We start from the raw sequence: 17,669 nt of genomic DNA, 5'->3' as shown, positions 1-17,669 counted from the left end.
ACTGGAACTTTGAACAGGTGTTTTCATCTTTTCTGCCTGAAGATTCACAAGTTCTTGATCAGGTGTTTGATGTGGGCTGGCATGATCCTTTCTGCAGTGTTGAGACAAATAAATGTTTTTTCAGTCTTTACAATGCACTGTCGGAAATGACCTTCCAAAGGCTAAATTCAAACTCAATACCATAAATAACTGGGTACCGAAGTGCTTTACCTGATAGAACACGCTCCACACGGAGCAGCAACCATCCGGCTCGGCCTTTTGCTGCCATCATCTCCTCCCTCTATCTCTCTCTCTCTGGTGTTAGGTTCCAGTAGATCTCTACTGTCCAATAAAACAGAAATTCCCCAAAAAAATCATATTAAAAAAGTTAAAAACAATGACTTGCTGTTGGCATTGAAATGGATTAGAATCTCACCTTTTTCCTGGATGTCAGGAAGGCCATGGAGTCGTTCCCTTCAAGTCCGCAACCAGTCATAGGAGTTCAAATGCAAAGCCTGAATGATGACAAGAGCGAGAGACATACATTTTACAATTATATTTTTAATTCATACCAGAGCAGTGTGTCCAGGCCCTGTACGACACGCAGAGAACAGATCAAACCCTGACAGACTCACACACTTTGGTGTCCTCATCTGATAATGTTTCATTTTTTAGCAGCAAAGTAACATGTATGTCAGACCCAACTCATTTACAGTATGTTTTGCATCTCCTCAACAATGGTCTGTATAGTTGAGTAGAAAAAAACTGTCCCTACAATTTCAGGTAGATTAACACACATTTGTAAGAAAAGTTTACAATGAAGCAAAAGCATCCTCTTTGTATTAAGCTAGCTGCCACACAAAGTGCAGCTTAACATGCTAACCTTTGGTGAGCTACAGTAAAGCTAACTTCATGCTCAACACAAAACCTTTAACGTGCATTACATTGACGATTTTAAACACAACTTAACTTTCTCTACTTGTAAGATAACGTTTAGTTAACTTACCCTTAAATAACTACATCACGTTTTTCAGTGGAAACACAAACTGCAGAAAACGTTAGCTGCTAACTGTTGTTAGCTAAGACAGCTAGCTCTTAAGGGAAGTAACATAGCCTCATGGCAAACGTAAGGTTGAGTTAACGTAACGTTGTAAGAAAGCAAAACGAACCTTCGAGAAAGCGTTTACTCTCTCTCCTTAGCGGGCATTGTTGATTGTTCGAAACACGATCTCTCGATGTGCTGCCCCACACATCGTCGGTTTCATCGACCCCGGGTTACCTGGTCTAGCAAACGTCCGCCTCGTACGACGCACTTGTTTTGTCCATATACGCAACATTTGATCATTTTTTGGCCACAAAAACATCCCCTAACCAGATGTTGAGACGGCCCCATACAACATATCGCTTGCCAATTATTCTTGGCGTCTTATTGCTGTGCATCCTTTGTCGTAATATTTGGCCCTTCAATGCATTCAAACGGGACTGAGCTCAGCTGTGTTCCACTCATGACGTCACCGCCGGAAATGGCCGAAGTTGATGTTTCCGGCGCAACGAACGATTGTTACTAACTGACAACTTTTGTATGCTGTTATAATCGTGATTTATTAAAAATAGATCAATAATAAAAAAATCATATGGCACATTCCACAATACAAATGCAACCTCTATCATATACTAAGCCCACTAACAGGTGCTAAAAGCATTTCGTACGCTCTTTAAGTAACATTTTGGGATACTTGTACTTGACTTGAGTGCTTCCATTTTATGCTACTTTGTACTTTTACTCCTACATGTATGTATGTAATACCTTTTAGTTATCATGCAGATTGATTATTACATCTAATCAGACTTTAGTTCCACCTTCACCAGCTACCCTGCAGTATACAAAGTCATTCAAACTAGCTGCACATTTATCAGCTTTGAGAACACTTTAATGATCAATCATTTAAAACATATCATATATATATTATTCTGAAATGGACCAATCTGCAACCAGACTCTTCCTACACTCTTGTACTTGTACTCAAGTCCCAGATCTGAGTACTTCTACTTTTACTAAAGTACCAGATCTGAGTACTTCTACTTTTACTCAAGTACCAGATCTGAGTACTTCTACTTTTACTCAAGGACAAGATCTGAGTACTTCTACTTTTACTCAAGGACAAGATCTGAGTACTTCTACTTTTACTCAAGGACAAGATCTGAGTACTTCTACTTTTACTCAAGTGCCATATCTGAGTACTTCTACTTTGACTCAAGTACCAGATCTGAGTACTTCTACTTTTACTCAAGGACAAGATCTGAGTACTTCTACTTTTACTCAAGGACAAGATCTGAGTACTTCTACTTTTACTCAAGTGCCATATCTGAGTACTTCTACTTTGACTCAAGTGCCAGATCTGAGTACTTCTACTTTGACTCAAGTGCCAGATCTGAGTACTTCTACTTTTACTCAAGTGCCAGATCTGAGTACTTCTACTTTTACTCAAGTGCCAGATCTGAGTACTTCTACTTTTACTCAAGTACCAGATCTGAGTACTTCTCCCACCTCATGCATGGTGGTGCAAACATCAACAACATAAGGAAATAAGTTGTAAGGGATGCAGATGTGTACAGATGTAGGGATGCATAGAAATGTGCAAAACATATTCAGACAGTGCGGCTTGACTTTTGGGTAGGGATCTTTATATATACAGTCTATGGTAGGGATGCTCCGATCGCCAATTTTGGGGCCGGTCGTATCGGCCGATATCGATCGCCGATCCGATCGAGTGGGCGGGGCCTATGGGGATCTTCCATTTAAAGTGATGTTTAAAACTCTGTTAATGCTCATTCACTGGCGCTTCCACAAACAACCACCAACATAATTATTACATTAAAATGAAGTTCATTATTCAAGTTTACATTCACTTTGGAGAATAATGAGCAGAAGCGCTCTCTCTCCCTCCCCTGACAGCCTGTCAGTATCGTCTCATGCAGCTCACTGATCCAGTAATGAGTCACCTGACAGTGAAGGATAAATATATGTAGGGGAGAGTGGGGTGAGTTGAGCCATTTTTTAGTTATGCTGTCCTCTAAGCGAGACGAAAGGACACATAGTAAAATGAAAGCACACACCGTGATAATAATTCACATTTGATCAAGGGCAGTGAAAATATAACTTCTAAAATAAAAAGTGGTCTTGTGGCTCAACTTGCCCCGGTGTAGGCAGTTGATCCAGGTCAGGGGGTAAACTGATCCACGGTTCAAACCTGGGCATACCTACAACAAATCTTAAAGGTAACTTTAAACAATAAATAACAAACCAAATACAAGTTTAGTTTTTCAAATATTTTTAATATACATTTCTGATTTTTTTTTTTTAACATGTTAAAAGGAAAAGTAATCATACAAATGGTGATACAATTTCATACATATTACCATCTTACTAAATTTAACTTTTAATGTAGCCTACAATGAGTTCTTATTATCAACTTGGCCTACTTTAATTCATTTCTCCAAAAAAAAAAAAAAAGTGGCTCAACTTACCCCAAGGCCCGTGGTTCACTTTACCCCACAGCCACCATTTTAGAAATAATAGCCTAGCATTAAAATTCAGATTCATCTTTAGCTTAATGATTCACATGGTGTAATACGCTGCCACACGGTGTTATAAGTTAAACTTCGACATACTACCCCTTTAGGCGTATTGCTGACGCAGCATTCCCACTATCTGTTATGCTACGCACACAATTCTTTATTATTCCGCCGGGTTATTTTGCATCTCTTCTTCTCCCACATTCCACATCGTTCAAACATCGAAACGTTCAGCTCGGTCGGGAATCGATGGCTATTACTTTTCTCATTCATAACTTTCATAATTCCAGAGATACATCCCATAATGCATCACATTTTTAACAAGGAAGTCAATCTTCAGACTTCAACAAATCTTCATGCGACTTCAACTGCTAACTGTTCCTTCATACTTTCACTCAGAGACCTCATTCCAACTTTAAAATGTTACAAATCTTTCCGGCATTATTCGTGTAAAACTACTTTTAAATCTGATTCTTACTTTTAGAGATATTAAACATTGTTCAGACCTTGTTTTAGAGGTTGTATTCACATTTTAGAAGGCGTGATGTCACAGCTATGGAGGACAGATTTAATTTTGCCTTCATATTTTCTTTTAAACCTGCCATAATTCCCAAACCCTACATTCCTGAGACATAATTTTTCATCACAAACGTAGGAAAACATCTCGTAGCTTGAAACATTTAAATAAATTAAGCAAAAATAATGAAACAAAATGCCTCTTGAGGGCATGAAGTGACAAAAACTTTCAAAATGTCTCCATTGAAGCCCATTGTAAGTTCAGCTTCACCTTTCCCCACCACAGCAGCCGCACACCTTTACTTAATCTGCCAAAAATGCCTCATTATTAACCCGAAACTACACAAAAATTACACTTCAGATACTCAACTTCCTTGACATGCTTCACGTTTTGAAATTTCACAGATATCTGTTACGGTTCTTCCACAAAACGTTCACACGTAAGAGGTTCATCTCTCATTCAGAACAATGAAGCCTTTGAAGTCTAGGCACCTCGTTAGCTCCAATAGAAACACCTGTGTAATGGAACATCGCTCCAGCTGGCACGCTCGGAGCAGCAGCCTCCAGGTAGAGGTTAACGGTCCTGCCCAGCTCTACGTCATATCATCATATGCCGTTTCCATGGAAATCCCTCGCCATAAAAGACGATGTCGCTATACATAGTTATTTAAAAAAGTTTGCAATAGTCATAAAGACGATTTAAAAAAAAAAAAAAAAAAAATGTAGGTTCGTACGGGTGCTTGAAATCCTTGAAAATTCTTGAAATTTGACGTGGTGTTTTCAAGGTTGGGAAAGTGCTTGAATTTTGGGAATGGTGCTTGAAAATGTAAATGCTTTACTTTTACAATAAATTGCTGTCTGACTGAATAGTTCGCTTTTTAGATTAAAAGAAAAGAATTGCTTCTCTTCTACATAAAACATCTCCGCTGCACCTTCCCGCGCGACCTGCAGGGGTGTGGGTGTGGGTGTGGGTGTGGGTGTGTGTGTTACGTGTGACCTGGGCATTCTGATGAGAGATAGATGACTGTGTGCCAGGAGGTTGCCGTTTCAACGAGCGTTGGCTAGCAGAAGACAAATGCAAGCCATGGCTAAGACGAGGGTCAAGCCCACGAGTCGCCTCCTGCAAAGTGTGCAACAAATAACGATGGGAGAGTCTGCGCTGACGAGCCATGAAAGGTACGCCGTAAAAGAGCATTTTAGATTAGGCTAACGTTGCATGTTACGTTTGTTTAAGCTAACGTTAGCGAGCTGAATAGCGAACTCCATGAGGGATAATAATAATTGCAGGGGACAATCATTTCAGAGGAGCGGACCTATGTTAATATGTGCGTTACAGTCGCCATCCTGTGGTGTTCAGAGGACGAAGCACTCACGGCTAGAGATGTCCCGATCCGATCACGTGATCGGGGATCGGAGCCGATCACGTGATTTTCAAAAAATCGGGGATCGGGAGAAAAAAATCGGGGATCGGGATTTTTTTTTTTTTTTTTGTAAATTTTTTTTTTTAATTTAATGTTACAAAACAAAAATGACCATGTTCACGTCTTAAAGTCATCCGGAGGACTTAGTTTTGGTTTAAAATTACACAACATCATGTATGTGTTGCTTTCTTTGGGCTTGTTTTCAGACCTGCTTGCTTATTTCTCTGAAATCTGGCAACAGAGTGGGCGCAGTGTCTAATAGCAGCAGCAAGCTAACGAGAGGCTACGTTCAGCTGGTGACTCGGGAGTCGGGACAGAGAAAATGTCAGGAGTTTGGAAGTATTATGAAATTGAAAGCGAAGGCAGTGTAACAGCCAGATGCAATGTTTGCAAGGCAGAGGTTCCGCTTGGTGGAAAGAACAGAGCTACGTTCAACACGACCAATCTAATACGCCACCTGAGAAACAAACAACAACAACACGGCGAGTACACAGCGGCCACTCGGGTAACGGCACTGAAGCAACCAACACGTTCAGAGTCTTTCAAAAGGAAAGAGAAACGGCCCCAGAACAGAGAAAAGGCCAACACAATAACAGCCAAGATAGCTGACTTCATCGCGTTGGATGACCAGCCGTTATCTGTTCCCTTTTTTCTCTCTTAATGCATTGCATGAAGATCGGATCGGGAAAAATTGGTATCGGCAGATTGTCAAAATCAAATGATCGGAATCGGATCGGGAGCAAAAAAAGGTGATCGGGACATCCCTACTCACGGCATTTCGTGTTATAGTCACGAAATGTAATCTATTGATTCGACAGAGAGCGATTTTGAAAGCAATGTATTTCTACTGGTGTTATGTTTCGTGCCTAAACCAAATCAGTCACATTGACCCGAAGACACACTTTCGTTTGTATTACTGGTCTGGGGAAGCGTGCGTGAGCATGTGTGTGTGTGTGCGTGCGTGCGTGCGTGAGCGTGTGTGTGTGTGTGTGTGTGTGTGTGAAACACCGGCTGTTGCTATGCTTGCTGTGACATTAAATTACTCCGTTCTCTGCTTGTAATTATGCCGAAGCTTCAAAGCTGTATTTATCATCTGAATTTGCCGAAACAAGTTTAATATTCTGAAAGCCAAGACTTTGTTTATTTGAAAACAGATAAAAACAAACGGTCTTCTATATCAAATTGAAGTATTATACAAGTAAAACTACATTTAGCTTTAATCCCATGTAATTGTAGAATGAACACAGTCTTCCTTTGGAGATGTGTAAGTCAGGAGTCTCGAGTAGAATCAGATCATTGGACACATTAGTACATATTATTTTCCACTTGTTACCATTGAGTCTATTTATATGCAGCTCTGCGTGATGTTGTGGCTACAATTCAGACTAATACGCTACTAGAGGTGGAGAAGTACTCAGATCTTCTGCTTGAGTAAAAGTAGAAGTACTCAGATATTGTACTTGAGTGAAAGTAGAAGTACTCAGATCTTGTACTTGAGTAAAAGTAGAAGTACTCAGATCTTGTACTTTAGTAAAAGTAGAAGTACTCAGGTCTTGTACTTGAGTAAAAGTAGAAGTACTCAGATATTGTACTTGAGTGAAAGTAGAAGTACTCAGATCTTGTACTTGAGTAAAAGTAGAAGTACTCAGATCTTGTACTTTAGTAAAAGTAGAAGTACTCAGGTCTTGTACTTGAGTAAAAGTAGAAGTACTCAGATATTGTACTTGAGTAAAAGTAGAAGTACTCAGATATTGTACTTGAGTAAAAGTAGAAGTACTCAGATCTTGTACTTGAGTAAAAGTAGAAGTACTCAGATCTTGTACTTGAGTAAAAGTAGAAGTACTCAGATCTTGTACTTTAGTAAAAGTAGAAGTACTCAGGTCTTGTACTTTAGTAAAAGTAGAAGTACTCAGGTCTTGTACTTGAGTAAAAGTAGAAGTACTCAGATATTGTACTTGAGTGAAAGTAGAAGTACTCAGATATTGTACTTGAGTAAAAGTAGAAGTACTCAGATCTTGTACTTTAGTAAAAGTAGAAGTACTCAGGTCTTGTACTTGAGTAAAAGTAGAAGTACTCAGATATTGTACTTGAGTAAAAGTAGAAGTACTCAGTTCTTGAGTAAAAGTAGAAGTACCCCGATCTTGTACTTTAGTAAAAGTAGAAGTACTCAGTTCTTGAGTAAAAGTAGAAGTACTCAGTTCTTGAGTAAAAGTAGAAGTACTCCAATCTTGTACTTGAGTAAAAGTAGAAGTACCAGAGTGTAGGAATACTCTGTTACAGTAAAAGTATTCAAAATGTTCCTCAAGTGAAAGTAGAAAAGTATTCTCATCTAAATATAGTGAAAGACAGTGAAAGTAGTCGTTGTGCAGATTGGTCCATTTCAGAATAATATATATGATGTGTTTTATAATGATTGATCATGAAAGTGTTCTCAAAGCTGGTGAAGGTGCAGCTAGTCTGAAGTACTTTGTAGACTGCAGGGTAGCTGGTGAAGGTGCAGCTAGTCTGAAGTACTTTGTAGACTGCAGGGTAGCTGGTGAAGGTGCAGCTAGTCTGAAGTACTTTGTAGACTGCAGGGTAGCTGGTGGAGGTGCAGCTAGTCTGAAGTACTTTGTAGACTGCAGGGTAGCTGGTGAAGGTGCAGCTAGTCTGAAGTACTTTGTAGACTGCAGGGTAGCTGGTGAAGGTGCAGCTAGTCTGAAGTACTTTGTAGACTGCAGGGTAGCTGGTGGATTTACTCCAGGTGGAACTAAAGTCTGATTCAACACTTGGTTAGATTTCACATAATTCATCTGAGAAGTAACTAAAGGGATTAAATACATGTAGTGGAGGAAAAGTACACCATGTACCTCTGAACTGTAGAGGAGTAGAAGTACACCATGTACCTCTGAACTGTAGAGGAGTGAAAGTACACCATGTACCTCTGACTTATGTTCACTACCAACCTAAAAGTACCTCAACAATAGTTGAGGTATAGCATAAAGAACATCTGATTTATTGTGAGGTAGGGAAATAATCATGTGTATATAAATATGTAATTTACAACGGCTGTAAGATGCTTGAAAATGCTTGACTTTGGAAAAGGTGTAAGAACACCGAGTACAAGCTTCTTTTTTTTAAACTCCTATGAAAATGTTCAAAAAGTGCTCAAACTTCACATGTGTGTGTACAGTCCAGCCGTGAAGACATCTACGGGACAGTTTTGAGATTTCTTCAAATGCCTTTGCCATGGCAACGCAATGTTCGCCATGAAACCCGGTTTTCTCATAACTTCAGTGAAAATGCTCCAAACAGCTCAAAACTTCACAGGTTTGGTAACGATGCAGCCGTCAACGCATCTAAGCGTCTAATCAAGCCCCCAGGAAGTGCGCCGGACTCAGATGAAAATATTCGTGGTGGCCAAAAGGCGGTACTACACTTCCGTTTGGTTGCTGGGCCCGGAAACACCTTTTCCCATTGACTTACATGGGGAAAGAGTGGTCTGTCAATCGTTGCATATTTTTTTTAAACTGAATAAACTACCCAGTATGAACACTTGTATAGCCCTTATTAAAAACATTCGTTCCTCAAGTTGTAAAAATGTGCTAATAACGTTATTCTGAGTTATTTCCCTCTGCATTATGAACGCGCATCTAACCCACGGGACCGCGCCGCCCGGCACGTTCATGTTACGTGTTCAGCACGACATGCGTTTCTCTTTACCCATGGATGCACAATAACAACAGACCCATATCGCCTTACTGCCCACGGAGCTGTAATAATGGATATATTGCACATGTTTGATGTAATTCATCATTTGTAAAATATTATACTACATGGGCTGTATGATTAAATCTTGTACCGTAAATGTTGTATTAAATAAAGTTAATATTACCGACGTAGATTAACGTTCCTGTAGCTTCTTGCACTAAGAAGCTTATTGCACTGTGTATATATATATATATATATATATATAGTGCAATAAGTTTCACTGCCCTTGATCAAATGTGAATTATTATCACGGTGTGTGCCTCCCACGCTGTATCCAGTTCTTATTATACATCCATGGTATAATGGGATGTCATCAAATGCCGTTGCCTTGGCGACAGATCATTAGTTCAAAACTTTGCAGTTGAAATATTCTGCTGCTTTTCCAAACCTTTTTACTTTCTTTTCTTCTCATCACACATTCAAGCCCCAGTGTTCACGATTCATTTCAATCTCAGTTCTTCACTTTCTTCTCTCACGGTACATTTCAGCATGAAGCATTCCCACTCGCTATCTCTTCAGGAATTGCATTCTCTGGTTGAAAACAAAGTCCTGCTAAGTTTGGATTAAGTTTGTTGCACCAGTAAAGTGAGTTTTGCATGATGGAGTATTTATTATTATACACACTTTGTATTCAGTGTTTATGCATAAGAAACTCTGCTGGAGTGTGTAGTGAGAGACAGTGAGAAACTCTGGAGTGTGTAGTGAGAGACAAAGAGACACTCTGGAGTGTGTAGTGAGAGACAATGAGACACTCTGCTGGAGTGTGTAGTGAGAGACAAAGAGAAACTCTGCTGGAGTGTGTAGTGAGAGACAAAGAGACACTCTGCTGGAGTGTGTAGTGAGAGACAGTGAGAAACTCTGGAGTGTGTAGTGAGAGACAAAGAGACACTCTGGAGTGTGTAGTGAGAGACGATGAGAAACTCTGCTGGAGTGTGTAGTGAGAGACGATGAGACACTCTGGAGTGTGTAGTGAGAGACGATGAGAAACTCTGCTGGAGTGTGTAGTGAGAGACGATGAGACACTCTGCTGGAGTGTGTAGTGAGAGACGATGAGACACTCTGGAGTGTGTAGTGAGAGACGAAGAGAAACTCTGCTGGAGTGTGTAGTGAGAGACGAAGAGAAACTCTGCTGGAGTGTGTAGTGAGAGACGATGAGACACTCTGGAGTGTGTAGTGAGAGACAAAGAGAAACTCTGCTGGAGTGTGTAGTGAGAGACAAAGAGAAACTCTGCTGGAGTGTGTAGTGAGAGACGATGAGACACTCTGGAGTGTGTAGTGAGAGACGATGAGAAACTCTGCTGGAGTGTGTAGTGAGAGACGATGAGACACTCTGGAGTGTGTAGTGAGAGACGAAGAGAAACTCTGCTGGAGTGTGTAGTGAGAGACAAAGAGAAACTCTGCTGGAGTGTGTAGTGAGAGACAGTGAGAAACTCTGGAGTGTGTAGTGAGAGACAAAGAGACACTCTGGAGTGTGTAGTGAGAGACAATGAGACACTCTGCTGGAGTGTGTAGTGAGAGACAAAGAGAAACTCTGCTGGAGTGTGTAGTGAGAGACAAAGAGACACTCTGCTGGAGTGTGTAGTGAGAGACAGTGAGAAACTCTGGAGTGTGTAGTGAGAGACAAAGAGACACTCTGGAGTGTGTAGTGAGAGACGATGAGAAACTCTGCTGGAGTGTGTAGTGAGAGACGATGAGACACTCTGGAGTGTGTAGTGAGAGACGATGAGAAACTCTGCTGGAGTGTGTAGTGAGAGACGATGAGACACTCTGCTGGAGTGTGTAGTGAGAGACGATGAGACACTCTGGAGTGTGTAGTGAGAGACGAAGAGAAACTCTGCTGGAGTGTGTAGTGAGAGACGATGAGACACTCTGGAGTGTGTAGTGAGAGACAAAGAGAAACTCTGCTGGAGTGTGTAGTGAGAGACGATGAGACACTCTGGAGTGTGTAGTGAGAGACAAAGAGAAACTCTGCTGGAGTGTGTAGTGAGAGACAAAGAGAAACTCTGCTGGAGTGTGTAGTGAGAGACGATGAGACACTCTGGAGTGTGTAGTGAGAGACGATGAGAAACTCTGCTGGAGTGTGTAGTGAGAGACGATGAGACACTCTGGAGTGTGTAGTGAGAGACAAAGAGAAACTCTGCTGGAGTGTGTAGTGAGAGACAAAGAGAAACTCTGCTGGAGTGTGTAGTGAGAGACAAAGAGAAACTCTGCTGGAGTGTGTAGTGAGAGACGATGAGACACTCTGGAGTGTGTAGTGAGAGACAAAGAGAAACTCTGCTGGAGTGTGTAGTGAGAGACAAAGAGAACATCTGCTGGAGTGTGTAGTGAGAGACAAAGAGACATGTGTGTGTGTGTGTGTGTGTGTGTGTGTGTGTGTGTGTGTGTGTGTGTGTGTGTGTGTGTGTGTGTGTGTGTGTGTGTGTGTGTGTGTGTGTGTGTGTGTGTGTGTGTGTGTGTGTGTGTGTGTGTGTGTGTGTGTGTGTGTGTGTGTGTGTGTGTGTGTGTGTGTGTGTGTGTGTGTGTGTGTGTGTGTGTGAAAGAGTGAGGTTAAAGTGATTCATCTTTCTAATCAAGGCTCTTCTTCCCAGCTGCCAGGTGTACGGCGTCCTCTGACTTCCAGCGGGTCCTTGAGTTTATTATCTGTGTATTTAAACGTAGAAATGGCTTTCCTTCTCTCCGTGCCTTCTCTCTCTCTGAAGGATTTCAAAGCTTATTCGTCTGTCGATTAAATGCAGCTGAACGAGTTGGCATTTCTATTTGATTCCCACTTAGAGGTCCCGCGTCACGGCCATCTCCACCGATCATACTTCCAGGGTTATTCCTTCCTTTCCGAGTATTCACTGAATTTCACTCTCGGCCTTTAACGGCTCGTTGTAGCTCCAGTAGCTCCAGCCCCCCCCCCATCCCTGTGAGCCCAGTGTGCTCTGATTGGTCGGGATGTTGTGAATCGCGCTGAGCTCCGTGGAGGTGTGGTTTCCTTGTTTAGCGAAACTCACCCTGAGCACACACAAAGTCACAGCCGTTTTTTTTACATTACGTTTTTTATGAATTGAACAACAGAAAAATAATCGTTAAATTAGTCGACTAATCGATCAAATAATCGCCCGATTAATCGTTTTCAAAATAGTCGTTTTCAAAATAGTCGTTTTCAAAATAGTCGTTTCCCCCCAGCACTAGTTGATGAACGCTGTGAGGATGGGTCTGCGGAGAGAATGTCGCCGCGATCCCAACGGTCTGTTATCAGCCTGCAGCCAGGGAGGAGAGATCAGCTGAGCTGCACTGAGTGTGTGAGGAAGTCCGTGGATTGGTCAATTTGGACCAATCAGCGGGGGCTTAACGTAACGGCTCCACGGATTGGTCCATTTCGTTCCGGGGACGACATGACATCATGATGTACCCAGAAGAATCAAATGGACAGTGACGTGTCTCCAACGAGGCGTTCTGGGGAGGTCTTCTCTGTGTGAGAGTTTTCCTCGCTACAGGGTGCACTTTGAGGGTTCTGACTCTGCAGACGCTTACATGCAGAAAAACCTTCGTAACAACAAGGGGACGGGCGATAACCGGAAAAGCACGACATGTGACCAAACATTCACACAGGGTTTGCTCACTCGTGTTTATCCACTTTGCCCTAGACCCGAGAAACCCTTTGCACACCTCACTAGTGCAATTCACCTGGTTTCTGTCCCTTTGTTTATGCAGTTGTTGTCGATGTAAGAAAGCGTATTTGCGATGCTTAAATATTAACACTTTCCATACTTTGCAGCTGCAGAGCATCCATGTTAAACCATACGTGCTGATTGTTCTGCATCCATCTGTTTGCACGGGGTGTGGAGCTGACCCGGTTCCAAGAAGCTGGGCTAGTTTTAACGTTGGAAATGCTTTTAAAATGAAGAATGTTTATCCTCAACGCTGAACATAACATACACAGACTGACTGCACACGGCAAAAGGCCATACAGGGGGTCTGCGGTCATATTCACACCATTACATATCCATTTTGGGAAATTGCTTATAATATATTCATTACGCATTTTAACATTATATTTGAATCCTTTAATGTCATGCCAGAGCCTAATTTTCAATCTGTTGTAGTGGTGAGCTCTGGCCACTGGAGGGCGCTGTCTCCATGATCCCTGATGATTAATGTGTGTGTGTTTTTTCCAGGTCGGACAACAAGGTGACGGTGCATTTTTTCAACAGAGACGGGGAGAAGATCACAGTGAAGGGCTCCCCGGGAGACTCGCTGCTCGATATCGTTATCAATGAAGACCTCGACTTCGATGGCTTTGGTAGGCACACACACGCACGCACGCGCACACACACACACACACACACACAGAAACAGACACACACACAGAAACTCACAGACACACACACAGAAACTCACAGACACACACACGCACGCACGCACACACACACACACACACACAGACACACAGACACAGACACAGACACAGACACACACACACACACACACACCACACACCACACACAGAAACACACACGCACAGAAACACACACGCACACAGACACACACACACACACACACACACACACACACACTCTCTCACACAGACGTTTTCCTGCCATGACAATAAAGCTTAACGATGTCTTGGACTGCATCAGACACTGCAACGTTAGTAGATCAACCAAAAATGTATTATTCGTGGAGAACGATAGTTTCAGCCTTTCTATAATATATCCCCTTAAAGGGTTGTTGACTGAAACGGAACATTTTTCCATATTTCCTGACTTTTAATAAACCAAAAGAAGAATCTGGAAGATGATCTGTTGTTGAATTGCTTTTCAGGCGCGTGTGAGGGAACGCTGGCCTGCTCCACGTGCCATCTGATCTTTGAGGAGGAAACCTACAAGAGTCTGGGTCCCGTCACAGACGAGGAGATGGACATGTTAGATTTAGCCTACGGCCTGTCTGACACGTAAGAACACACACACACACACACACACACACACTCACACACACACCCACAGTGTTTTAGTTTTAGTCATTATTTTAAGTTTAGTTGAGGATAAACCCTTACATTTTAGTCCACTATTGACCCTTAAGAGGCTGTGGCTCAGTGGCTCAACTATCAGCTTTGGACAGCCAGCTTCAACCGTGACGCAGCATCACCTCGTGGCATCAGAACATACGTTTATAAATAAATGGTAATCGGCTTTATTCAACATTTTAACAATTGATTGAATGAGAAATGAAGGGTGGACTGAGTCTATTCACAGCTACGTTACGATTCCTCCGGTTCATTAGTATCGGTACTTTAAGAATGACGGGGAAAAGTACTCCGGTGAGAAAGCGCTGTTTTAATAAGAGCCGTGTGTGTTCAGCGCTCTGCTTCCACTCCCTGCACTGCAGCCGTGCCTGCAGTCCCTCCCTCTCAAGCAGGCTCTAAGTCCCTCCCCTTTCTCAAGCAGGCTCTAAGTCCCTCCCCTTTCTCAAGCAGGCTCTAAGTCCCTCCCCTTTCTCAAGCAGGCTCTAAGTCCCTCCCCTTTCTCAAGCAGGCTCTAAGTCCCTCCCCTTTCTCAAGCAGGCTCTAAGTCCCTCCCCTTTCTCAAGCAGGCTCTAAGTCCCTCCCCTTTCTCAAGCAGGCTCTAAGTCCCTCCCCTTTCTCAAGCACGCTCTAAGTCCCTCCCCTTTCTCAAGCACGCTCTAAGTCCCTCCCCTTTCTCAAGCAAGCTCTAAGTCCCTCCCCTTTCTCAAGCAAGCTCTAAGTCCCTCCCCTCTCAAGTGCACGCTCTAAGTCCCTCCCCTCTCTCGTGCACGCTCTAAGTGTCTCCCCTCTCTCGTGCAAGCTCCAAGTGTCTCCCCTCTCTCGTGCACGCTCTTAGCGTCTCCCCTCTCTCGTGCACGCTCTAAGTCCCTCCCCTTTCTCGTGCACGCTCTAAGTCCCTCCCCTTTCTCGTGCACGCTCTAAGTCCCTCCCCTTTCTCGTGCACGCTCTAAGTCCCTCCCCTTTCTCGTGCACGCTCTAAGTCCCTCCCCGTTCTCGTGCACGCTCTAAGTCCCTCCCCGTTCTCGTGCACGCTCTAAGTCCCTCCCCGTTCTCGTGCACGCTCTAAGTCCCTCCCCGTTCTCGTGCACGCTCTAAGTCCCTCCCCTCTCTCGTGCACGCTCTAAGTCCCTCCCCTCTCTCGTGCACGCTCTAAGTCCCTCCCCTCTCTCGTGCACGCTCTAAGTGTCTCCCCTCTCTCGTGCACGCTCTAAGTGTCTCCCCTCTCTCGTGCACGCTCTAAGTGTCTCCCCTCTCTCGTGCACGCTCTAAGTGTCTCCCCTCTCTCGTGCACGCTCTAAGTGTCTCCCCTCTCTCGTGCACGCTCTTAGCGTCTCCCCTCTCTCGTGCACGCTCTAAGTCCCTCCCCTTTCCCGTGCACGCTCTAAGTCCCTCCCCTTTCCCGTGCACGCTCTAAGTCCCTCCCCTTTCTCGTGCACGCTCTAAGTCCCTCCCCTTTCTCGTGCACGCTCTAAGTCCCTCCCCTTTCTCGTGCATGCTCTAAGTCCCTCCCCTAAGTCCCTCCCCTTTCTCGTGCACGCTCTAAGTCCCTCCCCTCTCTCGTGCACGCTCTAAGTCCCTCCCCTCTCTCGTGCACGCGCTAGCTGCCAGAGCATGTGAGAAAACGAGAAGCATGGCTGCAAGTGGGAGTGCAACTGCCGCTGCGCCTCGGCTTGTTGACAAAAAAGACGCCAGAAGCGAAATTTGGAAGTATTTGAGCGATATCTCTGACAGTGAGGGCCAGCCTGCGGACGCCACGAGGCCCGTCTGTCAGACATGTATTAATTTGATTTAATACGAATTCTTGTCATTTATTTATTTATTGTTCTCATTGTTTAAAAGTTTGTGTTCTGGTTCTGGTGTGAAATAAAGCACAATAATTACATTTAAGACTGTTTCCCTTTTTTAAGAAAAGTATCGAGAAAGAATCGCAATTCTTGACTTGGTATCGAAACTAAAATGTTGGTATCGTGACAACACTACCGTGAACACATTTAGTATCGCAGGGGTATCACCTTGCGCTGACACACACACACACACACACACACACACACACACACACACACACACACACACACACACACACACACACACACACACACACACACACACACACACACACACACACACACACACACACACACACACACACACAGACACATATACACACACACACACACACACACACACACACACACACAGACACAGACACAGACACAGACACACACACACACACACACACACACACACACACACACACACACACACACACGCACACATCTTGGCAGAGGTACTTTAGTATTATATACAAAGTAAAATGTATTTTTCCACCACCAATAAGAGGTTATGCGTTATACTTCCATCCTTTAGTGTTTCCATAATCGTGCTAACAAGAACGGAACCCAACGCTTGTTTCTTACAATAAGTCTACATTTTAAACGAGCAGTATTTTATCTCACTGTACAGCATTTCATTAAGCTCGTCGTATTCTCTTTTCTGCGCACAGGTCTCGTCTGGGTTGCCAGATCTGTCTGACGAAGCGGATGGAGGGCATGGTGGCGCGAGTCCCAGAGAGCGTAGCCGACATCCGACAGAGTCAGGACGGATCCTAACGGCAACCTCCTTTTTTAGACAACGATATTATACTACACAGCAAACGTATGATATCTGTCTGTACATCTCAGTTTGCACCAAACACTCACCTTTTTGTTTCAGATATGTGGCATTTCATGTTAATATGACTGCGTTTCCATGGTGTACATAAGGTCATATAAACAACATCATGTGACTGAAATGTCAACACTCAAAACTCCTCGTAGATCGTCCTCATATCTTATCTTAATCTAGATGCATACATTGTTGATCTGATTCTTTCTGTAACAATATAATTACATTATATGATTGTACATAGCTAGATCTCACATGTATAGAGTGAAAAATAATGTAATAAAAAGAAACATCTTATTAACTGTGTGTGTCGGTCATTACGTGTTGGAAATTAGATTTAAATCACTGCTGGCCTTTAGTGATAACGGGAGGGAATAAAAGACATACATTTGTTTTAAAAAGAAAGGCTTTAATGATGTTTGTGGAGGTTTGTGATGAGCGGAGTTCCTGGAGGTAGGAAGGAGCATTCCAGCAGCTACAGGAAGTTGCTTTGTCAAAAAACTGGAACTGTAAGCTCAGTTATAGCCAAGGGAGGATAGATTAAACACATTTTTTTGGATAAGGGTCCTCCCCCTCATAAAAATTAGTTTTTTTAGAAAGAACCGTTTTCACATCAAGGTGTTTGTGGCGAAATTGTAGGACATACTTAAAGGTGGGGTAGGTAAGTTTGAGAAACCGGCTCGAGATACACTTGTTATCTTCCATGGAATGCTCTTAACATCTCGATAGCAATGAATATCTGAAGTGCTTTG

At 43.0% G+C, this 17,669-nt stretch overlaps 1 protein-coding gene across 1 annotated transcript; it reads left to right on the top strand.

The window, feature by feature from the left end:
- The first annotated feature begins 12,652 nt into the window (after positions 1–12,652).
- Positions 12,653–17,218, top strand: LOC117443894 (adrenodoxin). Its single transcript, XM_034079704.2, has 4 exons — positions 12,653–12,702; positions 13,406–13,530; positions 14,052–14,181; positions 16,757–17,218. The coding sequence occupies exons 1-4, from the start codon at positions 12,653–12,655 to the stop codon at positions 16,860–16,862; spliced, it is 411 nt and encodes a 136-aa protein (XP_033935595.2). The 3' UTR covers positions 16,863–17,218.
- Positions 17,219–17,669: the final 451 nt, after the last annotated feature.

This window comes from Pseudochaenichthys georgianus, unplaced genomic scaffold, assembly GCF_902827115.2.
Source record: "Pseudochaenichthys georgianus unplaced genomic scaffold, fPseGeo1.2 scaffold_699_arrow_ctg1, whole genome shotgun sequence".
In the NCBI taxonomy this organism is placed as follows: domain Eukaryota; kingdom Metazoa; phylum Chordata; class Actinopteri; order Perciformes; family Channichthyidae; genus Pseudochaenichthys; species Pseudochaenichthys georgianus.
Note: the sequence above shows the minus strand (reverse complement) of the source record. Positions and strands in the feature narration are given on the sequence as shown.